Source organism: Anomalospiza imberbis, unplaced genomic scaffold, assembly GCF_031753505.1.
Source record: "Anomalospiza imberbis isolate Cuckoo-Finch-1a 21T00152 unplaced genomic scaffold, ASM3175350v1 scaffold_61, whole genome shotgun sequence".
Lineage (NCBI taxonomy): Eukaryota > Metazoa > Chordata > Aves > Passeriformes > Viduidae > Anomalospiza > Anomalospiza imberbis.
In genome coordinates, this window is record NW_027100224.1 from 117073 (window position 1) to 144869 (window position 27797).

Sequence of the window (27797 nt, forward strand, 5' to 3'; positions counted from 1 at the left end):
CAGTCCATCCCAGTCCATCCCAGTCCCTCCCAGTCCATCCCAGTTCATCCCAGTCCATCCCAGTCCCATCCCAGTTCATCCCAGTCCCTCCCAGTCCATCCCAGTCCATCCCAGTCCATCCCAGTCCCATCCCAGTCCATCCCAGTCCCATCCCAGTTCTTCCCAGTCCATCCCAGTCCCATCCCAGTTCTTCCCAGTCCATCCCAGTCCATCCCAGTCCCATCCCAGTTCTTCCCAGTCCATCCCAGTCCATCCCAGTCCCTCCCAGTCCATCCCAGTCCATCCCAGTCCATCCCAGTTCCCTCCCAGTCCATCCCAGTCCATCCCAGTCCATCCCAGTTCCCTCCCAGTCTATCCCAGTCCCTCCCAGTCCATCCCAGTTCCCTCCCAGTCCATCCCAGTCCATCCCAGTCCCATCCCAGTCTCATCCCAGTCCATCCCAGTCCATCCCAGTTCATCCCAGTCCATCCCAGTCCATCCCAGTCCCTCCCAGTCCCTCCCAGTCCATCCCAGTCCATGCCCTGGGCGCTGGCCAGGCTCTGATCCCTCTCTGGGCTGATCCTGGGGGGATTTGGGGGGCCGGGAGGGGGGGGGTTGTGTGTCTGGGGAAGTGCCGGGGGGCTCTGGGGGGGTCCCTGGGGGTCCCTGACCCCCCCGCCCCCCCAGTTCAAGCGGATGCTGAACCGGGAGCTGACGCACCTGTCCGAGATGAGCCGCTCGGGCAACCAGGTGTCCGAGTACATCGCCAGCACCTTCCTGGGTGAGACCCCCGGGACCCCCGGGACCCCCAGGGACACCCATGGACTCCCCTGGGACCCCCTGGGACATCCAGGGACACCTCGGGACCCCCTGGGACCCCCGGGACCCCCAGGGACACCCAGCAGAGCCAGGGACCCCCAAGGACCCCCAGGACATCCAGGGACACCCAGGGACACCGCGGGACCCCCTGGGACACCCAGGGACACCTCGGGACCCCCCGGGACCCCAGGGACACCCATGGACCCCCCTGGGACCCCCTGGGACATCCAGGGACACCCAGGGACCCCCTGGGACCCCCGGGACCCCCAGGGACACCAGGGACATCCAGGACACCCTGGGACCCCCAGGGACACCCATGGACTCCCCTGGAATCCCCCGGGATCCCCAGGGACACCTCGGGACCCCCCAGGACCCCAGGGACACCCAGGTACCCCCAGGGACACCCCCTGGGACCCCCAGGGACACCCAGGAGAGCCAGGGACCCCCAGGGCCCCCCTGGGACCCCCAGGGACACCCAGGAGAGCCAGGGACCCCCAAGGACACCCAGGGACCCCCAGAGACACCCAGAGACACCCAAGGACCCCCAGGGACATCCAGGGACCCCCCCTGGGAGCCCCGGGACCCCCAGGGACATCCAGGGACACCCATGGACCCCCCTGGGACATCCAGGGACATCCAGGGACCCCCAGGGACACCTCGGGACCCCCTGGGACCCCCGGGACCCCCTGGGACACCCTGGGACATCCAGGGACACCCAGGGACACCTCGGGACCCCCTGGGACCCCCAGGGACATCCAGGGACCCCCTGGGACCCCCAGGGACATCCAGGGACCCCCTGGGACCCCCAGGGACATCCAGGGACCACCCCTGGGACCCCCGGGACCCCCAGGGACCCCCGAGACCCCCAGGGATACCCAGAGACCCCCCCCAAGGACCCCTGGGGATCATCCAAGACCACCAGACACCCCCAGGGACACCCAGAGAACACCTTGGGGACCCCCAGGGGCACCCAGAGACCCCCCTGAACCCACCAGAGACCCCCATGAGCCCCACAGGGACCCCTCAGATCCCCCCCAAAACCCCTGTGAGCCCCCTGGGATCCCCCACAGGGACCCCCGTGAGCCCCATAGGGACCCCCGTGAGCCCCCCAAAACCCCCGTGAGCCCTATAGGGACCCCTGTGAGCCCCCCAAAGCCCTCCGGAGCCCCCCAGGACCCCTGGCCGTGCCTGTGCCCCCCCAGACAAGCAGCCCGAGGTGGAGATCCCCAGCCCCGGCCCCCCCGAGCGGGAGAAGCGGCGGCGGCCGCCCCCCGGCCCGGGCGGGGGGGGGGCTCGGGCGCTGCCCCCCGGCTGCGACCCCCGGCCCGTGCCCCGCTACGGCGTGGAGACCGACCGGGAGGAGCAGCTGGGCAAGGTGGGAGGGGGCTCGGGGGGCCGGGGAGATCTTGGGGGGTCTGGGGAGTCTTGGGGGGGGGGTCTCAGATTGGTCTGGGGGGTCTGGGAAGGCTGGGGGGGGGTCTCAGGGGAGTCTAGGAGTGTCTCTGGGGGAGTCTCGGGGGTCTGGGGGTGTCTGGCGAGGCTGGGGTGGGTCTTAGGGGGGTCTCAGGGGGGTCTGGGGGTGTCTGAGGGGAGTCTTGGGGGGTCTGGGGAGGCTTAGGGGGTCTGGGGAGTCTGGGGGGGTCTCAGGGGGTCTGGGGAGGGTCTCAGGGGATGGCTGGGGGGGTCTGGGGGAGGCTTGGGGGGTCTGGGGGGGTCTCGAGGGTGCTCAGGGGGGTCTTGGGGGGGTCTCAGAGGGGTCTGGGGGTGTCTCGAGGGTTCTCAGGGGGGTCTGGGGGGTCTCAGGTGGGTCTGGGGGAGGCTTGGGGGGTCTGGGGGGGTCTCGAGGGTTCTCGGGGGGGTCTGGCAAGGGTCTTGGGGGGCTTGGGGGGAATCTGGGGGAGTCTTGGGGGGGGGTCTTGGGGGTGTTCCAGGCTGCTCTGAGGGTCTGGGGTCTCAGGGGGGTGTCCTGGGGTTGGGGGTCTCGGGGATGTTTGAGGGTCTCGGGGCGGTTTGGGGGTCTCAGGGGGAGTCTGAGGGGGCTCTGGGGAGCAGGGGGGGGGGGTCCCCAGCAAATTCATGCCCCCCGTGCCCCCCCAGGAGCTGGACAGCCTCAACCAGTGGGGCCTGAACATCTTCCGGGTGTCCGAGTTCTCCAACAACCGCTCCCTGAGCTGCATCATGTTCACCATCTTCCAGGTGACCCCAGAAACACCCCCGAACCCCAAAAAGTGCTCCCCAAAACACCCCCGGACCCCAAAAACACCCCCCAACCCCCAGGCACCAAAAACACCCCTGACCCCAAAAACACCCTGGGCCCCAAAAACGCTCCTGGACCCCAAAAACAGCCTCAGACCCCAAAAACACCCCCCGACCCCCAGGCACCAAAAACACCCCCGGACCCCAAAAACACCCCTGACCCCAAAAACACCCTGGGCCCCAAAAACACCCTGAACCCCAAAAACACCCCCGAACCCCAAAAACACCCCCCAACCCCCAGGCACCAAAAACACCCCTGACCCCAAAAACACCCTGGGCCCCAAAAACGCTCCTGGACCCCAAAAACAGCCTCAGACCCCAAAAACACCCCCGACCCCCTGACCCCAAAAACACCCCCCAACCCCAAAAACACCCCTGAACCCCAAAAACACCCCTGACCCCAAAAACACCCTGGGCCCCAAAAATGCTCCTGGACCCCAAAAACACCCCCAAACCCCAAAAACACCCCTGACCCCAAAAACACCCTGGGGCCCCAAAACCACCCTGACCCCCTCCCCACTGATGCGTGTGTGTTTTGGGTGTGTTCTGGGTGTGTTTTGGCTGCATTCCTGGTGTATTTTGTTGTATTTTAGGTGTATTTTGGGGTGCATTCCCGGTGTATTTTGGGTGTATTTTAGGTGTATTTTGGGGTGCATTCCCAGTGTATTTTGGGTGTATTTTAGGTGTATTTTGGGGTTCATTCCCGGTGTATTTTGGGGTGCATTCCCAGTGTATTTTGGGTGTATTTTAGGTGTATTTTGGGGTGCATTCCTGGTGTATTTTGGGTGTATTTTGGGGTGCATTCCCAGTGTATTTTGGGTGTATTTTGGGGTGCATTCCTGGTGTATTTTGGGTGTATTTTAGGTGTATTTTGGGGTGCATTCCCGGTGTATTTTGGGTGTATTTTAGGTGTATTTTGGGGTGCATTTTGGGGTGCGTTCCTGGTGTATTTTGGGTGTATTTCGGCTGTATCCCGGGTGCATTCCGGCCGCATTCCCCGTGACCCCCGCCCCGTGCCCCCGTGGCCCCCCAGGAGCGGGACCTGGTGCGCACGTTCGGGATCCCGGAGCGGGCGCTGCTGGGCTACGCGCGGGCGCTGGAGCAGCACTACCACCCCGACGTGGCCTACCACAACAGCCTGCACGCCGCCGACGTGCTGCAGTCCACGCACGTCCTGCTGGCCACCCCCGCCCTCGACGTGAGCCCCCCGAGAGCCCCGGTCCCCGGCGGGGGGCACCCGTAAACGGGGGGGGTCCATAAATGGGTGATGGGATCCATAAATGGGTGGTGGGATCCATAAATGGGTGGGGGGTCCTATAAATGGGTGGGGGGGTCCTATAAATGGCTGGGGGTCCCATAATTGGGTGTGGGGGGGGGGGTCCCATAAATTGTGGGGGTCCATAAATGGGTGGTGGGATCCATAAATGGGTGGGGGGTCCTATAAATGGCTGGGGGTCCCATAATTGGGTGGGGGGGGGTCCCATAAATTGTGGGGGTCCATAAATGGGTGATGGGATCCATAAATGGGTGGTGGGATCCATAAATGGGTGGGGGGTCCTATAAATGGCTGGGGGTCCCATAATTGGGTGGGGGGGGGTCCCATAAATTGTGGGGGTCCATAAATGGGTGATGGGATCCATAAATGGGTGGTGGGATCCATAAATGGGTGGGGGGTCCTATAAATGGCTGGGGGGTCCCATAAATGGGTGGTGGGATCCATAAATGGGTGGGGGGTCCTATAAATGGCTGGGGGTCCCATAATTGGGTGGGGGGTCCAATAAATTGTGGGGGGGGTCTCATAATTGGGTGATGGGATCCATAATTGGGTGGTGAGATCCATAAATGGGTGGGGGGTCCTATAAATGGCTGGGGGGGTCCCATAAATGGGTGATGGGATCCATAATTGGGTGGTGGGATCCATAAATGGGTTGGGGGGTCCCATAATTGGGTGGGGGGGTCCCATAAGTTGTGGGGGGGGGTCTCATAATTGGGTGGTGGGATCCATAAATGGGTGGGGGGTCCTATAAATGGCTGGGGGGTCCCATAAATGGGTGGGGGGGGTCCTGTAAATGGGTGGTGGGACCAGTTCTGGATGTGATTTTGGGGTGAGGGCACCCATAATTGGGTTCTGCGACTGGACCCGGGGACCCATATCAGGGTGGGGGGACCCGCTGGGTTTTTGGGGGGGGGTCTGAGGGTGTCCCTCCCCCCCATCCCAGGATGTGTTCACCGACCTGGAGGTCTTGGCCGCCCTCTTCGCCGCCGCCATCCACGACGTCGACCACCCCGGGGTGTCCAACCAGTTCCTCATCAACACCAGTGAGTGCCAGGGGTCCCTCCCCCTGTCCTGGGGGTCCCTTCCCCACATCCCGGGGGTCCCTCCCCCTGTCCTGGGGGTCCCAGGGGTCCCTCCCATTGTCCTGGGGGTCCCTCCCCCTGTCCTGGGGGTCCCAGGGGTCCCTCCCCGTGTCCTGGGGGTCCCTTCCCCACATCCTGGGGGTCCCTCCCCCTGTCCTGGGGGTCCCATGGGTCCCTCCCCGTGTCCTGGGAGACCCTCCCCATGTCCTGGGGGTCCCATGGGTCCCTCACCCCATATCCCAGGAGGTCCTGGGGTTCCTCCCCATACCCTGAGGGTCCCTTCTCATGTCCTGGGGGGTCCTGGAGGTCCCTCCCCATATCCTGGGGGTCCCTCCCGGTGTCTGGGGGTCCGTCCCTGTAATCCAGGGGTCCCTCCCTGTAATCCAGGGGTCCCTCACCCCATATCCCAGGGGGCCCTGGGGTTCCTCCCCATATCCTGAGGGTCCCTCCCCATGTCCTGGGGGTCCCTCCCTGTAATCCAGGGGTCCCTCACCCCATATCCCAGGGGGCCCTGGGGTTCCTCCCCATATCCTAAGGGTCCCTCCCCATGTCCTGGGGGTCCCTCCCTGTAACCTCAGGGGTCCTGGGGGTCCCTCCTGGTGTCCCAGGGGCCCCTCCCCATATCCTGGGGGGCTCTGGGGTCCCTCCCCATATCCTGAGGGGTCCTGGGGGTCCCTCCCTGTAACCTCAGGGGTCCCTCTCTGTGTCCTGGGGGGCTCTGGGGTTGCTCCCCATACCCTGAGGGATCCTGGGGGTCCCTCCCGGTGCCCCCAGACTCGGAGCTGGCGCTGCTCTACAACGACGAGTCGGTGCTGGAGAACCATCACCTGGCTGTGGGCTTCAAGCTGCTCCAGGAGCGCGACTGCGACATCTTCCAGAACCTGTCCCGGCGGCAGCGCCAGGCGCTGCGCCAGATGGTCATCGACATGGTCAGCACCCCCAGAAACCCCAAATCCCTGCCCAAAACCCCAAATCCCGGCCCAAAAACCCCAAATCCCTGCGCCAGATGGTCATCAACATGGTCAGCACCCCCAGAAACCCCAAATCCCTGCCCCAAAACCCCAAATCCTGGCCCAAAAACCCCAAATCCCTGTGCCAGATGGTCATTGACATGGTCAGCACCCCCAGAAACCCCAAATCCCTGCCCCAAAACCCCAAATCCCTGCCCAAAAACCCCAAATCCCTGCGCCAGATGGTCATTGACATGGTCAGCACCCCCAGAAACCCCAAATCCCTGCCCCAAAACCCCAAATCCCTGCCCAAAAACCCCAAATCCCTGCGCCAGATGGTCATTGACATGGTCAGCACCCCCAGAAACCCCAAATCCCTGCCCCAAAACCCCAAATCCCGGCCCAAAAACCCCAAATCCCTGTGCCAGATGGTCATCGACATGGTCAGCACCCCCAGAAAACCCCAAATCCCTGCCAAAAAACCCCAAACCCCGGCCCAAAAACCCCAAATCCCTGCGCCAGATGGTCATCGACACGGTCAGCACCCCCAGAAACCCCAAATCCCTGCCCAAAACCCCAAATCCCTCCCAAAAACCCCAAATTCCTGCCAAAATCCCCAAATCCTTGCCTAAAAAAAAACCCCAGAGCCCTCTGCTAGACGGCCATCAGCACGGTCAGCACGCCAGGAACAGCCCCAAAACCCCCAAAATTCCCCCTCAATCCCTTGAGAAGCTCCCCCAGAGCCCCGAGCCCTGCCCCGGGGTGGCCGCTGACCCTCCCCGAGCCCCCCCAGCCCCCCGAGTTTGGGGTCCTGCTGACCCCGGCCCCCCAGGTGCTGGCCACGGACATGTCCAAGCACATGAGCCTCCTGGCTGACCTCAAGACCATGGTGGAGACCAAGAAGGTGACGAGCTCGGGGGTCCTGCTGCTGGACAACTACACCGACCGCATCCAGGTGGGCTGGGGGGACCCCAAAAACCGCCTTGGGGGGGGTCCCCGAGGGGTCCTGGGGTGGTCTTAGGGGTCCCCGAGGGGTCCTGGGGTGGTCTTAGGGGTCCCCGAGGGGTCCTGGGGTGGTCTCGGGGGTCCCCGAGGGATCCTGGGGTGGCCTTGGGGGTCCCTGAGGGGTCCTGGGGTTGTCTTAGGGGTCCACGAGGGGTCCTGGAGTGGTCTTGGGGGTCCCTGAGGGGTCCTGGAGTGGTCTTGGGGATCCCCGAGGGGTCCTGGGGTGGTCTTAGGGGTCCCCGGGGGTCCTGGGGTGGCCTTGGGGATCCCCGAGGGGTCCTGGGGTGGTCTTAGGGGTCCCCGAGGGGTCCTGGGGTGGTTGCGGGGGTCCCCGAGGGGTCCTGGGGTGGTCTTGGGGGTCCCTGAGGGGTCCTGGGGTGGTCTTGGGGGTCCCCGAGGGGTCCTGGGGTGGTCTTGGGGGTCCCTGAGGGGTCCTGGGGTGGTCTTGGGGGTCCCTGAGGGGTCCTGGGGTGGTCTCGGGGATCCCCGAGGGGTCCTGGGGTGGTCTTGGGGGTCCCTGAGGGGTCCTGGGGTGGTCGTGGGGGTCCCCGAGGGGTCCTGGGGTTGTCTTAGGGGTCCCCGAGGGGTCCTGGGGTGGTCTTAGGGGTCCCCGAGGGGTCCTGGGGTGGTCTCAGGTGTCCCCGAGGGGTCCTGGGGTGGTCTTGGGGGTCCCTGAGGGGTCCTGGGGTCGTCTTAGGGGTCCCCGAGGGGTCCTGGGGTGGTCTCGGGGGTCCCCGAGGGGTCCAGGTGTTCCCCAAAGAGGCCTGAGGGGATCCTGGGGATGGTCCAGGTGCCCTGGGGGGGGGTCCTGGCCCTCCCCGAGGTGGCCCAGGTGACATCCCTGTCCCTGTGGCCCTGTGTGCCCCTGAGCTGGCCCTGGCTGTCCCCCAGGTGGCCGTGGCTATCCCCGAGGTGGCCCAAGTGACGGCCCTGTCCCCGAGGTGGCCCTGTCTGTCCCGAGGTGGCCCTGGCCATCCCCAAGGTGGCCCTGGTGACAGTCCTGTCCCCGAGGTGGCCCTGGTGACATCTCTGTCCCAAGGTGGCCCTGGCCATCCCCAAGGTGGCCCTGGTGACAGCCCTGTCCCCGAGGTGGCCCAGGTGACAGCCCTGTCCCCGAGGTGGCCCTGTCTACCCCTGAGGTGGCCGCGGTGACAGCCCTGTCCCCGAGGTGGCCGCGGTGACAGCCCTGTCCCCAGGTGCTGCGGAACATGGTGCACTGCGCCGACCTGAGCAACCCCACGAAGCCGCTGGGGCTGTACCGGCAGTGGACGGAGCGGATCATGGAGGAGTTCTTCCGGCAGGGGGACCGGGAGCGGGAGCGCGGCATGGAGATCAGCCCCATGTGCGACAAGCACAGCGCCTCCGTGGAGAAATCACAGGTGAGGGGACCTGGGGACACCTGGGGACATGGGGACAGCTGGGGACATGGGGACACCTGGGGACACCTGGGGACATGGGGACACCTGGGGGACATGGGGACACTGTGAGATCAGCCCCATGTGCGACAAGCACAGCGCCTCCGTGGAGAAATCACAGGTGAGGGGACCTGGGGACACCTGGGGACATGGGGACACCTGGGGACATGGGGACCTGGGGACACCTGGGGACAGCTGGGGACAGCTGGGGACATGGGGACACCTGGGGACATGGGGACACCTGGGGGACATGGGGACACTGTGAGATCAGCCCCATGTGCGACAAGCACAGCGCCTCCGTGGAGAAATCACAGGTGAGGGGGACCTGGGGACACCTGGGGACACCTGGGGACACCTGGGGGGACAGCGGGATCAGCCCCAGGTGTGACAAGTGCCGCCAGCAAGAAACCACAGCCGCAGATCCCTGCGGTGTCCCTGATGTCCCCGCTGTCCCCTCTGCTGTCCCCTATCCCCTGTCCTGCCCCCTGTCCCCTGTGCTGTCCCCAGCGCTGTCCCCTGTCCCTGCTGCTGTCCCCTGAGCACTGTCCCCTGTCCCCTCTGTCCCTTGTGCTGTCCCCTGTCCCCAGCGCTGTCCCCTGTCTCCTGTGCTGTCCCCGCTGCTGTCCCCTGTCCCCTGTGCTGTCCCCAGCGCTGTCCCCTGTCCCCAGCGCTGTCCCCTGTCCCCGCTGCTGTCCCCAGCGCTGTCCCCTGAGCGCTGTCCCCTGTCCTGTCCCCTGTCCCCGTCACCTGAGCGCTGTCCCCTGTGCTGTCCCCTGTCCCCGCTGCTGTCCCCTGAGCGCTGTCCCCTCTGCTGTCCCCTATACCCTGTCCTGTCCCCTGTCCCCTGTCACCTGAGCGCTGTCCCCTGTCCCCAGCGCTGTCCCCTGTCCCCTGTCCCCTGTCCCCAGCGCTGTCCCCTGTCCCCTGAGTGCTGTCCCCTGTCCCCAGCGCTGTCCCCTGTCCCCTGTCCCCTGTCCCCAGCGCTGTCCCCTGTCCCCAGCGCTGTCCCCTGTCCCCAGCGCTGTCCCCTGTCCCCAGCGCTGTCCCCTGTCCCCTGTCACCTGAGCGCTGTCCCCTGTCCCCAGCGCTGTCCCCTGTCCCCTGTGCTGTCCCCTGTCCCCTGAGTGCTGTCCCCTGTCCCCAGCGCTGTCCCCTGTCCCCTGTCCCCTGTCCCCTGTCCCCTGAGCGCTGTCCCCTGTCCCCAGCGCTGTCCCCTGAGCGCTGTCCCCTGTCCCCTCTGTCCCTTGTGCTGTCCCCTGTCCCCAGCGCTGTCCCCTGAGCGCTGTCCCCTGTCCCAGCGCTGTCCCCTGTCCCCTGAGCGCTGTCCCCTGTCCCCTCTGTCCCTTGTGCTGTCCCCTGTCCCCAGCGCTGTCCCCTGAGCGCTGTCCCCTGTCCCCAGCGCTGTCCCCTGTCCCCTGAGCGCTGTCCCCTGTCCCCTGTCCCCTGTCCCCTGTCCCCTGTCCCCTGAGCGCTGTCCCCTGTCCCCTCCCCAGGTGGGCTTCATCGATTTCGTGGTGCAGCCGCTCTGGGAGGCCTGGGCGGAGCTGGTGCACCCGGACGCGCGGGAGATGCTGCGGGCGCTGCACGAGAACCGCGAGTGGTTCCGGCTGCGCGCCCCGCAGAGCCCCGAGCCACCGGCACCGGGAACCCAACCGGGAACGCCCGGTTCTGCTTCGAGCCCCCCCCGGGAACGCCCCCGGGAACCCAACCGGGAACCCCCCCGGGAACCGGCCCGGGAAACCAACCGGGAACCCAACCGGGAACCCAACCGGGAACCGACCTGGGAACGCCCCCGGGAACTCAACCGGGAACCCCCCGGTTCTGCTTCGAGCCCCCCCCGGGAACCGACCCGGGAACCGGCCCGGGAACCCAACCGGGAACCCAACCGGGAACCGACCCGGGAAACCAACCGGGAACCGGCCCGGGAACCCAACCGGGAACCCCCCGGTTCTGCTTCGAGCCCCCCCCGGGAACGCCCCCGGGAACCCAACCGGGAACCGACCCGGGAACCCAACCGGGAACCGACCCGGGAACCGACCCGGGAACCCAACCGGGAACCCCCCGGTTCTGTTTCGAGCCCCCCCCGGGAACCCCCCCGGGAACGCCCCCGGAACCGCCCCGGTTCCGCTTCGAGCCGCCCCCGGAGCCCCCCCCGAGCCCCCCCCGGTTCCGCCTGGAGCCGCCCCCGGGAGAGGACGGGGAGCGGGGGGAGGGGCGGGAGCGGGACCCCCCCCCGGGGAGACCCCCCGAGGGGGGGGAGGGCAGAAAGCGCGATCGTTCCCCGTGAGCGGCGGGGGCGGGGCTGGGCGCGGCCCCGGGGTCCGCTCACCGATCCTCATTTCATTTCATTTCATTTCATTTCATTTCATTTCATTTCAATTTAATTTCATTTCATTTTATTTCATTTCATTTTATTTAATTTCATTTTATTTTATTTTTTATTTTATTTTATTTCATTTCATTTTATTTAATTTCATTTTATTTTATTTTATTTTATTTCATTTTATTTCATTTCATTTTACTTTATATTATTTTATTTTATTTTATTATTTTATTTTACTTTATTTTATTTTATTATTTTATTTTATTTTTATTGGGATTTTTTATCGGTTATTAATTTTTATTGGGATTTTCATTGGGAATATTCTTATTTCTTATTATTTTTATTATTTTAATTTTTTTAATCTCTTTTTTTATTTTTGGATTTTTGTATTGGCAATTATTATTTTTTATTTTATTTGGATTATTTTTATTGATAAGTATTTTTGATTTTGATTCTTTTTATTGGGATTCTTTTTATTTATTACTATTTTTATTTATTTTTTATACTTTTATTCTTATTTTTATTCTTTTTATTTGTTCTTTTTATTTTTATTTGTATTCTTTTTATTTATTTATTTTTATTTAAATTGGGATTGGTTTTATTTCTTATTATTTTTCATTGGATTCTTTTCATTGCGATTCTTTTTTATTTATTATTAATTATTGGGACTTAATTTTTTTTTTAGTTTTATTTGGGTTATTTTTATTTGGATTATTTTTTATTTTTATTTTTATTGGGATTCTTTTTCTTGGGATTCATTTTATTGACATTATTGGGATTATTTTTATTGAGATGTTTTTCCCATTTGGATCAATTTTATTGGAATTTTTTCCTCAGGATTTTTTAATTGGGATTATTTTTATTGGGATCATTTTCGCCGGAGTTTTATTTTATTGGAATTTTTTTCCTGTTGGGGTTATTTTTATTTTAATTTTTTTATTGGGATTATTTATTTTATGAGATCTGTTCTCATTGGAATTTTTTATGGGAATGACTTTTATTGGAATTTTTTATTGGAATGGTTTTACCGGGATAATTTCAATGGGATTTTTTTCATTGGAATAATTTGGATTATTTTTTTATCGGAATTGTTTTAATGGGATTATTTGATCAGAATCGTTTTTACTGGAAAGGACTTTTGGAATGATTTTATTGGAATTATTTTCTCAGAATTAATTCTTTTATCGGAATTATTTTCTCAGAATGAATTATTTTCTCGGAATTCTTTTCGTCGGAATTATTCTTTAGTGGTTATTTTTTACTGGAGGGATTTTATTTGGATTCTTTTATCGGAATTCTTTTTATCAGAATTATTTTTACCCGAATTTTGATTTATTCGGGATTATTTTTATGGGGATTATTGTTTTATCGAGATTATTTTTATCGGGATTATTTTATCTGAATTCTTTTATCTGGATTATTTTAATGGGATTATTTTATGTGGATTATTTCATCCAGATTATTTTATTAGAATTGTTTTGTTGGGATATTTTTATCAGGATTATTTTATCGGGATCGTTTCATTCGGATTATTTTATCCGGATTATTTTATTCGGATTATTTTATCTGGATTATTTTATTCTGATTATTTTATCCGGATTATTTTATTTGGATTATTTTATTTGGATTATTTCATCCGGATTATTTTATCTGGATTATTTTATTTGGATTATTTTATTCTGATTATTTTATTTGGATTATTTTATTTGGATTATTTCATCCAGATTGTTTTATTAGAATTATTTTATTTGGATTATTTTATTTGTATTATTTAATCCAGATTATTTTATTTGGATTATTTTATTTGGATTATTTTATCCGGATTGTTTTATTAGAATTATTTTATTTGGATTATTTCATCCGGATTATTTCATCCGGATTATTTTATTTGATTCATTCCGGGGTTTATTTTTGGGGGGGGCCGGGGGAGGGGAATTATTTTTATTCTATTTTTTAAAAAAAGGCGAAAAGACAAAAAAAGGCGGAAAAAGCCCGCCCCCCCCCCAGGGCAGCGGGGGGGGGGGCTCCCCAAAAGCCATTGCTGGGGGGGCCGGGGGGCAGAGACCCCAAATTCGGGGTTTTCCTCCCCAGAACCGCCCCCGTTTGCACAGGGACCCCCAAAACCCCAAAAAAAAACCCCAAAAAACCAAAAAAAAACCCCCAAAAAATCCCAAAAACCCCCAAAAAACCAAAAAAAAACCCAAAAAAAAACCCCAAAACCCCCCAAAAAACCCCCCAAAACCCCCCAAAAAACCAAAAAAAACCCACAAAAAATCCCAAACCCCCCCCCAAAAAAAACTCAAAATAAAACCCAAAGAACCCCAAAAAAAACCCCAAAAACCACCAAAAAACCCCTAAAAAACCCCCCAAACCCCCCAAAAAAAACCCCAAAAAACCCCTGAAAAACCCCCAAAAATCCCAAAAAATCCCCAAAACAAAATCCAAAAAAAACCCCAAAAAAACCCCCCAAAAAAACCCCAAAATAAAACCCAAAAAAAACCCCAAAAAACCCCAAAATAAACCCCAAAAACCCCCAAAACCCCCAAACCCCAAAGAATCCCCGAAGGCCCCGAGGCGGGGTCCCCCGGCCCCCCCGAGCTGCAGCAATACCGGGGTGCCCCCCCCCCATTTTGGGGGGGTTCTGACCCCAAAATTCCCATTTCCCTTTGGGGGGGGGGGGGTCCCCGATTTTTTATTTTATTTTTTTTTTTTTTTTTTTTTTGGGGGGGGGGTTCCCCCCATTTCTGGCCCTGCTGTAGCATTGGTGGGGGGCGGGGCGGGGGGGGGGGGAGATTTCACCCCTCTCCCCCCCCCAAAAAAAAAAAAAACAAACCAACCCAACCCCGTCCGAAATTTGGGGAGGGGGCGGGGTGGGGGGAGGGGTCGTGCAGAGCTTTTATTTTTGTACCGGCGGCGCTGAAAATCCCGGGAATTGGGGGGGGGGGGGACCCCGAAACCCCCCCCCCAAAAAAAAAAAAAAAAAAACAAAACACAAAAAACCCCAAAACCCTCGCGGGGGGGGCGGGGGTGACCCCCCCTCCCCCCCAAAGCCCCCCCATTGTCACCCCCTTCTCCCGCCAGCGGCTCCAATAAAGAGGAGAGGGGACAGCGGAGGCTCCGTGCGGGCCGGGGGTCCTGGGGGGTCCTGGGGGGTCCTGGGGGGTCCTGGGGGGGTTTTGGGGGTCCTGGGGGGGTTTTCGGGGGTGCTGGGAGGGTTTTGGGGGGGTCCTGGGGGGGTTTTGGGGGGTGCTGGGGGGGTTTTGGGGGGGTCCTGGGGGGGTTTTGGGAGGTCCTGGGGGGTTTTGGGGGGTCCTGGGGGGATTTTGGGGGGGTTTGGCGGGTCCTGGGGGGGTTTTGGGGGGGTCCTGGGGAGAATTTGGGGGGGGTCCTGGGGGTTTTGGGGGATCCCGGGTGGGTTTGGGGCGTACTGGGGAGGGGTCCGGGGGGGTTTTAGGGGCGCTGGGGGGGGTCCCGGTGTGGGGGGGTCCTGAGGGGGGGTCTGGGGTCTCCCCCACCCCCCCCCAACTCCGGGGGTCTCGGCCGCCATGCCCGGAACCATCGCGGGGCGGAACGGGAGCGCGGGAGCGGCGGGGCCGGGAGGGACACGGACCGGGCGGAACCACCGCGGCCGGGGCACGGGGGGGGGGGGGGGCGAGTCCACGTCGGCGGCGCCGGCGGTGAGCGGTACCGGCGGCACCGGGACGGTACCGGGAGGGCCCCTGGGGGCGGGGGTGAGACCGGAGGGGTCTCTGGGGGCGGGGTCTCTACCGGCAGAGCGGGGTCGGTACCGGGAGGGTCCCTGGGAGGGGAGGTCCCTGGAGCGGGCCGGTACCGGGGCGGTCTCCGGCCGGTACCGAGGGTCCCTGACAACCCGGCGTGTCGCGTCCCGGCAGCGAGAGGCTCCTACATGGACGAGCCCCGTCTCCACGGTGAGTCCCGTGATTGCGCCGGTCCCCGTCCCGGTGCCGGTCTCGGTGCCGGTCCCGGCGCCCGTTCCCCCCATGACCCCCCCCGGGCCCCCTCAGACTTGCAGGAGGCACCGGAGCCGCTGCCGGGAGGCTCCGTGACGGTGCCGGTGCCGGAGCCTCCCGAGGACGGGGACGATACCGACACGGCCCAGGTGGGTCGGGGGTCCCGGGGCGCTCCCGGTGCCGCGGGGGCTCCGGGCGGAGGCCGGGGCTGACCCCGGCCCGCTGTGACCCCGCGCAGCTCCTGGCGGGGCAGCGGCAGCCGCGGGGCTTCTGGACCTTCGAGTACTACCAGGCGTTCTTCGACGTGGACACGCGGCAGGTACGGCACCGGCACCGGGCACCGGCACCGGGCACCGGCACCGGGCACCGGCACCGGCCCCGGCTGAGCCCTGCCCGCGTCCCCGCAGGTGCTGGAGCGCATCCAGGCCTCGGTGGTGCCGGTACCGGGCAAGAACTTCGTGCGGCACCGGCTGCGCAACAACCCCGACCTGTACGGTGAGGGACGGGCGGCGCCGCCCGGGGCCGGTCCCGGTGCTGCCCCGGGCTGCTCCCGGTGCTGCTCCCGGCGCCATTTCCCTCCCATCCCGTCCCCGGTCCCGCCCCGGTTCCATTCCCGGTTCCGTCCCGGTCCCAGGCCCGTTCTGGATCTGTGCCACGCTGGCACTGGTTCCATTCCCGGTTCCATTCCCGGTTCTGTCCCGGTTCCGTCCCGGTTCCATTCCCGGTCCTGCCCTGGTTCCATTCCCGGTTCTGTCCCGGTTCCGTCCCGGTCCCAGGCCCGTTCTGGATCTGTGCCACGCTGGCACTGGTTCCATTCCCGGTTCCATTCCCGGTTCTGTCCCGGTCCCGCCCGGTCCCATTCCCGGTCCCATTCCCGGTCCCGCCCGGTTTCATTCCCGGTCCCATTCCCGGTTCCGTCCCGGTTCCATTCCCGGTCCCGCCCGGTTTCATTCCCGGTTCCATTCCCGGTCCCGCCCCGGTTCCATTCCCGGTTCTGTCCCGGTTCCGTCCCGGTCCCAGGCCCGTTCTGGATCTGTGCCACGCTGGCGCTGGCCCCGGTTCCATTCCCGGTTCCATTCCCGGTTCCATTCCCGGTTCCATTCCCGGTTCTGTCCCGGTCCCGCCCGGTTCCATTCCCGGTCCCGCCCCGGTTCCATTCCCGGTTCTGTCCCAGTTCCGTCCCGGTCCCATTCCCGGTTCCGTCCCGGTCCCAGGCCCGTTCTGGATCTGTGCCACGCTGGCGCTGGCCCTGGCCGTCGGCGGGGACCTGTCCCAGCTCGGCTCCGCCCGGGGCGGCCCCGAGCGCCGGTACCGGCCCCGCTTCCACCTCGGTGAGGGGGGCCCGGGGGGGATTTTGGGGGTTCACTGAGGGGGTCTGGGGGGATTTTGGGGGGCCCTGGGGGGATTTTGGGGGTCCCTGAGGGGTTTGGGGGGATTTTGGGGGGCCCTGGGGGGATTTTGGGGGTCCCTGAGGGGTTTGGGGGGATTTTGGGGGGCCCTGGGGGGATTTTGGGGGTCCCTGAGGGGTTTGGGGGGATTTTGGGGGTCCCTGAGGGGTCTGGGGGGATTTTGGGGGTTCCCCGGGTGATCTGGGGGGGTTTGGGGTGACCCTGCCCCACCCCCACCCCAGAACGGGGCTCTGGGCCCAGCCTGGGCCCGTTCCGGGGGTCGGGAGGGGGCTCGGGGGTTCAGGGGGGGCTCAGAGACCCCCACTAACCCCCCCGTGCCCCCCCAGTGCCTGTGGGTCAGGGATCGGGCTTGGGGGGCTCAGGGGGGCTATGGGGGGGTTCAGGGGGGCTATGAGGGGTCAGGGGGCTATGGGTGGGTTCAGGGGGGCTATGGGGGTATTCAGGGGGGCTATGGGGGGCCATGGGGGGGCTCAGGGGGCTATGGGGGGGTCAGGGGGGCTGTGGGGGGGCTCAGAGGGGTAATGGAGGGTCGGGGGGGGCTCAGGGGGCTATGGGGGCTCAGGGGGGCTATGGGGGGGCTCAGGGGGCTATGGGTGGGTTCAGGGGGGGCTCAGCGAGCTATGGGAGGGCTCGGGGGGCTATGGGGGGTCAGGGGGCTATGGGTGGGTTCAGGGGGCTATGGGGGGCCATGGGGGGGTTCAGGGGGCTATGGGGGGGTTCAGGGGGGCTGTGGGGGGGCTCAGAGGGGTAATGGAGGGTCGGGGGGAGCTCAGGGGGCTATGGGGGCTCAGGGGGGCCATGGGGGGGCTCAGGGGGCTATGGGGGGGCTCAGGGGGCTATGGGTGGGTTCAGGGGGGGCTCAGGGGGCTATGGGAGGGCTCGGGGGGCTATGGGGGCTCAGGGGGCTATGGGTGGGTTCAGGGGGGGCTCAGGGGGCTATGGGGGGGTTCAGGGGGGGCTCAGGGGGCTATGGGAGGGCTCGGGGGGCTATGGGGGCTCAGGGGGCTATGGGTGGGTTCAGGGGGGGCTCAGGGGGCTATGGGTGGGTTCAGGGGGGGCTCAGGGGGGGTTCAGGGGGCTATGGGGGCTCAGGGGGCTATGGGAGGGCTCGGGGGGCTATGGGTGGGTTCAGGGGGGCTCAGAGACCCCCCCGTGCCCCCCAGTGCCCGTGGCCCTGGCCCTGGTGTTCGGCTACGCGGCGCTGGTGCCGCTGGGGCTCTGGGGGTGCCTGCGCTGGGCCCGGGGGGGCTCGGGGGGCTCGGGGGGCTCCCTCAGCCTCCTGGAGACGCTCTGTGCCCACGGCTACTCGCTGAGCGCCCTCGTGCCCGCCGCCGTGAGTGGGGGCTGCGCCGGGGGGGCCTGGGGGGCTCCTGGGGTGGTTTTGGGGGGCTCCTGGGGTGGTTTTGGGGGGCTCCTGGGGTGGTTTTGGGGGGGGTCCTGGGGTGGTTTTGGTTGGTTTTGGGGGGGTCCTGGGGTGGTTTTGGTTGTTTTTGGGGGGCTCCTGGGGTGTTTTTTGGTAGCCCTGGGGTGTTTTGAGGGGGTCCTGGGATGTTTTGGGGGACCCTGGGGTGTTTTTGGGGGGGGGCTGGGGTGTGTTGATGATTTTGGGGTCCCAGGTGATGTTTTTGGGTGATAATTTTGGGGCCCCAGGTGCTGATTTGGGGTCCCAGGTGCTGATTTGAGATCCCTGGGTGATGTTTTTGGGATCCCAGGTGCTGATTTGGGATCCCAGGTGATGTTTTTGGGATCCCTGGGTGCTGTTTTTGGGGTCCCGGGTGCTGATTTTGGGGTCCCGGGTGCTGATTTGGGATCCCTGGGTGATGTTTTTGGGGTCCCGGGTGCTGATTTTGGGGTCCCAGGTGCTGATTTGGGATCCCTGGGTGATGTTTTTGGGGTCCCAGGTGCTGATTTTGGGTCCCGGGTGCTGATTTGGGGTCCCAGGTGCTGATTTGGGGTCCTGGGTGCTGATTTGGGGTCCCAGGTGCTGTTTTTGGGATCCCTGGGTGATGTTTTTGGGGTCTCGGGTGCTGATTTTGGGGTCCCAGGTGCTGATTTGGGATCCCTGGGTGATGTTTTTGGGGTCCCGGGTGCTGATTTGGGGTCCCAGGTGCTGATTTGGGGTCCCGGGTGCTGATTTGGGGTCCCAGGTGCTGATTTTGGGGTCCCGGGTGCTGATTTGGGGTCCCGGGTGCTGTTTCTGTCCCCAGGTGCTGTGGGCAGTGCCCGTGGCCTGGCTGCGCTGGGTAGTGCTGGCCGCGCTGGCCGTGCCCGGGGCCGCGCTGGCCGTCACCTTCTGGCCCCCGCTGAGGGCCGGCGGCCGCGGGCCAGCGCTGGCCGGGGGGGCCGCGCTGCTGGCCCTGCACACCCTGCTGGCCCTGGGCTGCCAGGTACCCAAACTGGGGGGGCTGGGAGCCCAGAAATGGCCCTGGGGGGGGAAATAAACCCAAAAATGGACCTGGGGGGTGGAAAAAAAACCCCAAAAATGGACCTGGGGAGGGAAATAAACCCAAAAATGGACCTGGGGGGTGGAAAAAAAACCCCAAAAATGGACCTGGGGAGGGAAATAAACCCAAAAATGGACCTGGGGAGGGAAATAAACCCAAAAATGGACCTGGGGAGGGAAATAAACCCCAAAATGGCTCTGGGGGGGAAATAAACCCCAAAATGGACCTGGGGAGGAAACAAACCCAAAAATGGACCTGGGGGGTGGAAAAAAACCCAAAAATGGACCTGGGGGGTGGAAAAAAACCCCAAAAATGGACCTGAGGGAAAAATAAACCCAAATTGGACCTGGGGAAGGAAATAAACCCCAAAATGGACCTGGGGAGGGAAATAAACCCAAAATGGACCTGGGGAGGGAAATAAACCCCAAAAATGGACCTGGGGGTGGAAAAAACCCCCAAAAATGGATCTGGGGGGGAAAAAAAACCCCAAAAATGGACCTGGGGAGGGAAATAAACCCAAAAATGGACCTGGGGGTGGAAAAAAAACCCCAAAAATGGACCTGGGGAGGGGGAAAATGAACCCCAAATGCTCCTGAGGGGGTCCTGGGGGGCGCTGGGGACCCCCCAGTCCCCCTGATCCCCTTTTCCCTCCCCAGCTGTACTTCTTCGAGCCGCTCTCCACGCCGGGATCTGGGGGGGTCCCCGGGGGGATCCCCCCCTCCAACGCTTCCCACCCCGCACGATGAGGGGGGGGCTGCGACGGGGGGGCCCCCTGGATGGAGGGGACCCCCCCACCCCCGCCCCACCCCAGGCCTCTCTCAGCTCTGCCACCCCAAATAAAATCGGGGAGTCTCCGATTCGTGCCCCAGGGATTTCGGAGCCCCCAGGGACTTTGGGAGCCCCCAGGGATTTCGGGAGCCCCCAGATTTCCCCCCCGGGAAGCCCCCAGACCCCTCAGGGTGGCCCGAGTGTGGAAACCCTCCCGTTTATTCAGACTACAGCCGGAGAAATTCCAGATCCGCTATTCCTACAGCCCGGGGCCGCCGCCGCCCGGCCCCGCCGCCACCCCCGCCGGGCACCCGGGGAAGGGACCGGGACCGGGCCCGGGCCCGGAACGGGGCCAAACCCGCGGCTCTCGGTACATTCAGGCCCGTTCCCGGCGGCATTCCCATCCCGGGGGGGATTCCCGGGGTGCGGGGGATTCCCACCCCACCCTGCTCCATCCCGGGAATCCGAGCGGTAAAAAAACGAACCTTCCCCCCCCCCTCCCCGAGAAAAACGAAAACAGCGACAACAACAAAAAATCCCAAAAAAATCAAAAATCCCCTCCGGGTCCGGCACGGAGCGAGGGGGGAGGGAGGGACCCCCGGGGCGGGGCCCCGATTTTGGTTTTTCCTGGGTTTTTGGGGAGCCGGGGGGGGGCCCTTTAGCTGCCGTAGTGCATCGTGTTGGTGGTGATGGACATGGGGGAGGCCATGGAGATGGGGGGGCCCCCCATGGTGAACTGGCTGTTCAGGGGGTAGTGGGTGCTGGAGCCGGCGCCGCTCTGGCCGCTGGACGAGCCTGGGGGGCACAGGGGGGGTCAAGGAGGGGGTCTGGAGGATTTTTTGGGTGGGGTGGGGGTCGGGGGGGTGGTGGGGGGGTGTTACCTTGCACAATTCCCGTGCTCATGATGGAGCCCATCCTGGAGTGGGTGTGGTTGACGATGCCGGTGTTGGCTGCGGGGTGGGGGGGGCACGGTGAGGCTGGGGGGGGGGGGGGGCTGTGAGACCCCTCCCCACTGTCATTCCGAGCCCCCGCCACCCCAGAGCTCACCTAACGGGATCAGGTTGTTGTGGCCCACGTTGGAGCCGCCGGCGATGACGCTGCTCAGGTCGTAGGCCGCCGGCATCCCTGCGTGGGGAAGGGGGTCAGAGCCCCCCCGCTGGAACCGGGGGGTGACCCCCCATCTCCCCCCGCAACCCTTCCCACCTCGCTGGGCCCTCCAGGACCCCCCCCAGACCCCCGGTACCCACCGGCCACGGCCATGCCTGTGCTCATGTTGTAGGTGCTGCCCGTGTTCCACATGTTCTCCGACGGGGACGTGTAGTGGGAGCCGGGGGGGGGCGAGGGGGTCGTGCCCGTGTACCTGGGGAGGGGGAGGGAGGGGGAGGGAGGGGTTGTGAGGGTTTTGGGGGGGCGTCCCGGGGGGTCTCCCCGGCCCCGCAGCCCCCCCGGCCCTACCTGAAGAAGGGGTTTTTCAGGTCCAGGAGGTTGGAGGACTTGGAGCCTGTCTGGTCCACCTGGGCCACGATGCTGATGTCGTAGCTCTGTCTGGGGGGGGGTGGGGAGGGGGAGACAGCCCGTGAGACCCCCCCCCCGACAAAAAACACCTGGAGCGGGGTTGGGACCCCCCAAATGGAGCTGGGGCGGGGGACAGAGACCCCAAAGTGCAGCCACGGGGGGGGTCTGAGACCCCAAAACGCCCCTGAGGGGCATCTGGGTTGTGGTTGCCCCCCCAGCTATAAATACAGCCCTGAAACTGGGCCAGGAGCCCCCCCCAGTCCAAACTGGGCCAGGAGCCCCCCCCCAGTCCAAACTGGGCCAGGAGACCCCTCCCAGTCCAAACTGGGCCAGGAGCCCCCCCCAGTCCAAACTGGGCCAGGAGACCCCTCCCAGTCCAAACTGGGCCAGGAGCCCCCCCCAGTCCAAACTGGGCCAGGAGCGCCCCCCCCCCCAGTCCAAACTGGGCCAGGAGCGCCCCCCCCCCAGTCCAAACTGGGCCAGGAGCCCCCCCCAGCTCCCAGCCCCGTTCCAGAGGTGCCCAGGGAGCAGTGGATCCGGAGCGGAGCCGGCACGGCCCGAACGGGGCCACAGCTGGGGAGGGGAGGCTTAGGGACCCCCCCGTGCCCCCCAAACCTGCCCCAATCCCCCCAAATCCACCCTGTGCCCCCCAAGCCCTGCAGGAGCCCCCCAACCTCCCCCAGATCCTCCCCTGTACCCCCTCAAATCCCCCCCAAACATCCTCTGCACCCCCAGAGCTCCCCCAAAGCGGCCCCAATTCCCCTAAATCCCCCCCAAACCCCCTCTGAGCCCCCAGAGCTCCCCCAATTCCCTTCAATCACCCCCCCAAACCCCCTCTGAGCCCCCAGAGCTCCCCCAATTCCCCTAAATCCCCCCTAAACCCCCTCTGAGCCCCCAGAGCTCCCCCAATTCCCCTCAAATCCCCCCCAAACCCCCTGTGTGCCCCCAGAGCTCCCCCAAAGTGGCCCCAATTCCCCTAAATCCCCCCTAAACCCCCTCTGAGCCCCCAGATCTCCCCCAGTTCCCCTCAAATCCCCCCCAAACCCCCTGTGTGCCCCCAGATCTCCCCCAGTTCCCCTCAAATCCCCCCCAAACCCCCTGTGTGCCCCCAGATCTCCCCCAGTTCCCCTCAAATCCCCCCCAAACCCCCTGTGTGCCCCCAGAGCTCCCCCAAAGCGGCCCCAATTCCCCCAAACGCCCCCCCGGGAGCCCCCTGCCCACCTCTTGTTGGCGATGAGCAGACAGGTCCCTGAGAGCGTGTCCCCGGCCTTGGCGAAGAGCGGGGACTGGAACAGGCACCGCACCTGGTACCAGTGGGTCAGCGGCTCCGTGGGGGCCGTCGAGAGCCACACGGTCATTCTGGGGGGGGCACGGGGGGTCAGGGGGGGCCGGACCCAGCCCCTGATCCCCCCCAGGGACCCCCCACACCTACATGGAGCCGATGAAGGCCACGTCGAACCAGAAGGCCAGGCCGTGCACCAGCCCCGAGTGCAGCATGTGGAATTTGAAGGGGATTTCTATCCTGGAGGACAACGGGGATTTATTGGGGGGTGGGCAAAGAGCCCCCCACCCACCAGGCTCCCCCAGCCCCCCCCCAGGTGTCCCTCACCTGTGCAAGTCGCCCTCCTTGGCTTCCAAGAAGTTCACGGTGTATTTGACGGATTTGGCCATTAAAATCCGGATGTCGAAGGTGTCCTGGGAAAAGGGGGGTGGGCTCGGGTTTGGGACCCTCCTGGCTCACCCAAAGCCCCCCAGAACGGCCCCTGGGCCCCCGGGGTCACTCACCACCACGGGCTGCCTGAAGTACTCGTCCACGGCGGCCCCGCGCAGCGCCGAGAGGTCAACGCCGTGGAAGGAGGGCTGGTACCTGTGGGACCCCCCAAACTGGGAATGGGACTGAAACTGGGAATGGGGACTGGGAAATGGGAATGGGGAGAAGGAGGGCTGGTACCTGTGGGACCCCCCAGACTGGGAATGGGACTGGGAATGGGACTGGGAATGGGGAGAAGGAGGGCTGGTACCTGTGGGACCCCCCAAACTGGGAATGGGACTGGGAATGGGAATGGGGACAAGGAGGGCTGGTACCTGTGGGACCCCCCAGACTGGGAATGGGACTGAAACTGGGAATGGGGACTGGGAAATGGGAATGGGGATGGGACTGGGAATGGGGACTGAGAACAGGGACTGAGAATGGGGACGAAAACTGGAGACCGGGACTGGGGACTGGGAACTGGGACAGGAGATGAGGATGAGAACTGGGGACTGGGAATGGGGACTGAAACTGGGAATGGGGACTAGGAATGAGAACGGGAACACGGACTGGGGACGGGAAGGGGGGACTGGGGACCGGGACCGCGCAGCCTCACCAGAAGTTGGCCTTGGTGAACTGCTCCATGTAGAGCTGCTCGTCCGTGAAGGGCGCCAGGTGCACGTCGCCGATCGTGGGGAACATATTCCCTGGGGAAGGGACGAGCTTGGAGTCCGGGGCGTCCCGCGGCTCCTGGGGACCCCCGGGGACCCCCCCAGCCCGCGCTCACCACTGGGCTTCAGGTACTTCTTGGCGTGCAGGTAGCTCTCGAGCATGCGCTCGTTGAAGAGCATGTAGCCCATGGGCTCCGAGATGATGATGTCCACCTGCTCGGGCAGCGACACCTCCTCCACCTTGCCCGGGATCACCACGATCCGCTCCGTCAGGTTGTTGCTCTTCACCAGCACCTGGAAAAGGGGAAAAGGGGACGGGGTCAGGCCGTGGGACGCCCCCCTTCCCCCCGCCCCAGCTCCTGGGGAGCCCCCGCCGGCTCGCCTCGGCGTGCTGGGCCATGGTGCTGGCTTCCACCGCGTAGATCTTGCGCGCCCCGGCCTGCGCCGCGAAGAAGGAGAGGATCCCGGAGCCGCAGCCCACGTCCAGCACGATCTGGGAAAGGGGAGGGGGCAGCTGGGATCCTCGAGGAGCCCCAGGCTCACCCAGGCCTGGATCCCAGCGGATCCCGGGGATCAGGGCGCCCAAAGCCGTGCCAATCCCATGTTTGATCCCGCGTTCGATCCCGCATTTGAGCGTGTATTTAACACGTGGGAACAGCAGCAGCGGGGTTGGTCCGTCCCTCGCCAGGTGTGCTCCCCGAGGAAGTGAAAACAACCCAATTTCCAGCTCCGGGACGAAGCTGTGCTGCCGGAGCTGGAGCCAGACCCCAAAATCAAGCTGGTTTGTCCCAAAAGCAAGCCAGGCTTCCCAAAAAAACAGGGCAGGCTCTCCGAAAGATGAGCCAGGATTCCCACCTGAATGCAAGCTGGATCCTGCCCAAGACCCAGCCAGATTCCCCCCAAAACCAGAGCCAGACCCCAGCAAAACCCAAGCCAGGCTTCCCCCCTAAACCAGTCTCGACAAAAACCACCAAGTCAGACCCTCCCAGAACGAGCCGGGTTCCCCCCAAAAACGAGCTGAACCCCCCCAAAAAACCAGCCCGGCCCCGCAGACCTTGTCCTTGAAGTCGCTGTGGTTCTGCAGGATCGCCCGCTGGTACGTCCCCGTGCGCACGTAGTCCTGCATCATGTTCTGCTGCTGGGACAGGTACCCGTAGAACTGCCGGACACACGGACAGGCCGTCACCCCGGGAGCTCCCCCCAGCACCGGGAACGCCACCCCCCAGGAGCGGGAATTCCCACCTGGAAGTACTGCACGGCCGAGGACTCCTCCGTGCGCTCGCTGAACACCGAGCGCTCCGTGTTGTGGCCGCGGCAGTTCTTCAGGATGTTGTAAAAGGAGCAGAAATCTGGGGGGGGGGTGGAGGTGGGTGGGGGTTATTGGGGGGTCCCGGGGGAGCCTGGGGGGGATGCAGGGGGGCTTCGCACCGGTGGGGGTCCCGAATTGCAGCAGCACGCTGTTGCAGCCCAGCGTGATGATGAAGGATTGCTTCCCCACCCGGCTGCACTCGGTCTCGCGGGACACGGAGCACTTGAACACGCAGACGTCCTCATCTGGGGGGGGAAAAATGGGAATGGGGAGGGGGGGAAAATGGGAATGGGGGAAAATGGGGATGGGGGAAATGGGAATGGGGAGGGGAAAAATGGGAATGGGGAGGGGAAAAATGGGAATGGGGAGGGGAAAAATGGGAATGGGGGAAATGGGGATGGGGGAAATGGGGATGGGGGAAAATGGGAATGGGGAGGGGAAAAATGGGAATGGGGGGGGAAATGGGAATGGGGGAAATGGGGATGGGGGGGAAAAATGGGAATGGAGGGAAAATGGGAATGGGAGGAGAAATGCGGATGGGGGAGGGAAATGGGAATGGTGACAGGGAAAATGAGGATGGGGTAAAAATGGGGATGGGGGGGAAAACCGGGAATGGGGGGGGGGGTAATGGGAATGGGGGAAAAAATGGGAATGGGGGGGAAAAACCGGGAATGGGGAGGGAGAGAACACCGGGAATGGGGAGGAGGAAAGGAGAACGGGGCAGGCACGGAGGGAAAATGGGGTGGAACGAAAGGAAAAAGAGAGAGGACAGAGAGAAAAGTGAGGTGAGCGCCAGGCCCCTGCCCCGGTCCCTCTCAATAAAGCGGGATAAAGCACAATTAACCTAATTAACCTCTAATTACAGCGGGGGAGCGCTCCTAAAGCACGGCCCTGGGGGAGGAAGGGGGAGCAGCCGGAGTTCCCGTCAGAAACGGGGATTTGGGGTCCGCGGGTGCGAGGGAAGAGGGGCTGGGATCGCCCCAGGAGTTGGGAACTGCCCCGGGAGCCATCCCGGGAGCCAGCCCCGTCCCGGGAGCCAGAAACCGCCCCGGGGACCGGGAGCCATCCCGGGAGTCAGCCCCGGAGCCGGGACCGGCCCCGCGGTGCCCCCGGCCGCTCTCAGGCCGGAAAAACCGACCCAGCCGCTTCCCAAAAAAAGATCCCGGTTTCTCCCCCCGGGGTCCTGCCCGCGCCGCGGGAAGTTGCGGGAGGGAGCGCGAGCGGCGGGGGCTTCCACCGGGAACACCTGCACGGGGCCGGGAGCGGGAGCCCCGCGGGCCGCGGCTCTTTGTGGGCGATGAAAGGACCGGCAGATGTTCCGGCAGACGCCGCACGGGCGGCCCGGACCCCCCGGAGCCCCCGGCCCGGCACACAAAGGCGGCTCTGGAACGGCTTCCGCAGGCTCCGGGGGGAGCTCCGGCTCTCCCGGTGGAGAACGGGCCGGGCCGGCACCGGGAGGAGCCGCGGGCTCGGGGACGGAGCGGCCCGCCGTGCCTCAGTTTCCCCTTCCCCCCTCTAGCCCCGCACCGGTGTCAAAGCCGGCGGCGTTAATTATTCCCGCCGGTTAATGAACGCCGAGGGGAGGGGGCCGGGGGTCGCCCCGGGGTCGCACGGGATGAACCCCCGGGAGCCGCGGGAATCCCGGCGGGGGCGCGGCGGACCCCGACAGCACAAAGCGCAGGAGGCGCCGGGTTCGGGGGAAAAGAAGAGGAGGAAAAAGCCCCGAAGCCGGGGAAGAGCCGGGACCGTGCGCCGAGACAAAGAGGACTCGGCGCCGCCGCCGCCCCCCCGGAACCCGGGGGGTGCCGGGAAGGTCACGGAATTGGGGCCGTTTCGGGTAAAAGTGGGCAGGAGGTGCCGGGGGGGGGGATGGGAATCAACTTTCCGCAGGCTCCGGTAAACGCCGGGGGTCGGGGACGGGGACCCCCCCCCCCACCCCGAGCTGCCCCCGAGCCCCCTGCCCCGGGCGGGGCGGGGCGGCGGGGCCGAGACCCCCCCCCCAAAAGGTGACGAGCACTTAACCCCCCCCCAAGCCCCTCTCCGGACCCCCCCCCCCGGCCAGCCCAGCCCCCCCAAACCCCCCCCAGCCCCCAGCCCACCCCTGCAGGCCCAGCCCCCCCCCCCCCCGAGCGCCCCCATCCCCGCCGACCCCCTCAGCTCCCCACAGCCCCCTCAGGACCCCTCCCCGACCCCCTCCCCCCCATCCCCAGAGACCCCCCGGGGCCTCCTCTGGGCCCCTCCCGCCGCCGTGACCCCTCAGGGCCCCTCCCCCATCCCCTCCGAGCCCCTCACTCCCCTCCCCCGCCGGGCCCCCCGCCCCGCCCGGGCCCCCGCGCGCACTCACGGCCGTAGAGGGCGATGGCGGCGCTGTCGGGGCCGGTGCGGACCTCGAGGCGCAGCGGCTGCTGCTCCTGGTGCCGCTGGATCTCCCCGTTCGCGTCCCCGACCGTGAGGAGCCGCACGCCGGGGAACACCGACACCGCGGCCATCTTGGACCGCGCCGCGCCCCGCCCACCCGGGGCCCCGCCCCCCGACCCGGGCCACGCCCACCCCGACCCGGGCACCGCCCGGGGATGACCACGCCCACCCTCGCTATGGCCACGCCCCCCAAACGGGCAGCGGCCGGGGCTGGTGCGCCCCCTGGCGGGCGGGAGGGCAGCGGTAACGGGACACCGGGAACGGGACACCGGGAACGGGAACGGGACACCGGGAACGGGACACCGGGAACGGGATACCGGGAACGGGAACGGGACACCGAGATCGGGAACGGGACACCGGGAACGGGAAACCGGGACACCGGGAACGGGACACCGGGAACGGGACACCGGGAACGGGATACCGGGAACGGGACACCG

At 63.4% G+C, this 27797-nt stretch overlaps 3 protein-coding genes across 3 annotated transcripts in view; 2 read left to right on the forward strand and 1 right to left on the reverse strand.

Annotated features, from left to right (window-relative positions):
- The window catches only part of LOC137467370 (3',5'-cyclic-AMP phosphodiesterase 4C-like), an 11646-nt gene extending 577 nt beyond the window's left edge, over positions 1-11069 (forward strand). The window contains exons 2-11 of the mRNA XM_068178874.1: positions 667-760; positions 2001-2173; positions 2896-2994; positions 4088-4252; positions 5274-5373; positions 6187-6341; positions 7195-7317; positions 8564-8746; positions 10276-10701; positions 10860-11069. Coding sequence (XP_068034975.1) covers positions 676-760; positions 2001-2173; positions 2896-2994; positions 4088-4252; positions 5274-5373; positions 6187-6341; positions 7195-7317; positions 8564-8746; positions 10276-10701; positions 10860-11069 — 1719 coding nt within the window. The 5' untranslated portion in view covers positions 667-675. The remainder of the gene's footprint in view (positions 1-666; positions 761-2000; positions 2174-2895; positions 2995-4087; positions 4253-5273; positions 5374-6186; positions 6342-7194; positions 7318-8563; positions 8747-10275; positions 10702-10859) is intronic.
- Positions 11070-14846: 3777 nt separating this feature from the next.
- Positions 14847-19675, forward strand: YIPF2 (Yip1 domain family member 2). The gene is made up of 7 exons (XM_068178875.1): positions 14847-15225; positions 15315-15395; positions 15484-15571; positions 16291-16407; positions 17628-17860; positions 18693-18872; positions 19586-19675. The coding sequence occupies exons 1-7, from the start codon at positions 15013-15015 to the stop codon at positions 19673-19675; spliced, it is 1002 nt and encodes a 333-aa protein (XP_068034976.1). The 5' UTR covers positions 14847-15012.
- A 668-nt stretch (positions 19676-20343) lies between these two features.
- CARM1 (coactivator associated arginine methyltransferase 1) lies at positions 20344-27470 on the reverse strand. Its single transcript, XM_068178838.1, has 16 exons — positions 27287-27470; positions 25062-25187; positions 24876-24982; positions 24688-24792; positions 24016-24126; positions 23750-23927; positions 23579-23669; positions 22998-23079; positions 22822-22907; positions 22645-22734; positions 22434-22571; positions 21153-21242; positions 20945-21057; positions 20745-20822; positions 20579-20647; positions 20344-20492 (listed from the first exon to the last, which is right to left on the reverse strand). Exons 1-16 carry the CDS (start codon positions 27429-27431, stop codon positions 20356-20358), a joined length of 1746 nt encoding a protein of 581 aa, XP_068034939.1. The 5' UTR covers positions 27432-27470; the 3' UTR covers positions 20344-20355.
- Between the last annotated feature and the right edge of the window lie 327 nt (positions 27471-27797).

Excerpts from the sequence above, each read along its gene's own strand:
- YIPF2 (XM_068178875.1), top strand. The coding sequence starts at position 15,013 with ATGGACGAGCCCCGTCTCCACGGTGAGTCCCGTGATTGCGCCGGTCCC. Across the intron at positions 15,226-15,314 it reads ACGATACCGACACGGCCCAG|CTCCTGGCGGGGCAGCGGCA; the intron begins GTGGGTCGGGGG and ends GACCCCGCGCAG. Across the intron at positions 18,873-19,585 it reads TGCTGGCCCTGGGCTGCCAG|CTGTACTTCTTCGAGCCGCT; the intron begins GTACCCAAACTG and ends TTCCCTCCCCAG.
- CARM1 (XM_068178838.1), bottom strand. The coding sequence starts at position 27,431 with ATGGCCGCGGTGTCGGTGTTCCCCGGCGTGCGGCTCCTCACGGTCGGG. Across the intron at positions 22,572-22,644 it reads GTGGCCTTCATCGGCTCCAT|AATGACCGTGTGGCTCTCGA; the intron begins GTAGGTGTGGGG and ends TGCCCCCCCCAG. Across the intron at positions 21,058-21,152 it reads CTGAAAAACCCCTTCTTCAG|GTACACGGGCACGACCCCCT; the intron begins GTAGGGCCGGGG and ends CCCCCTCCCCAG.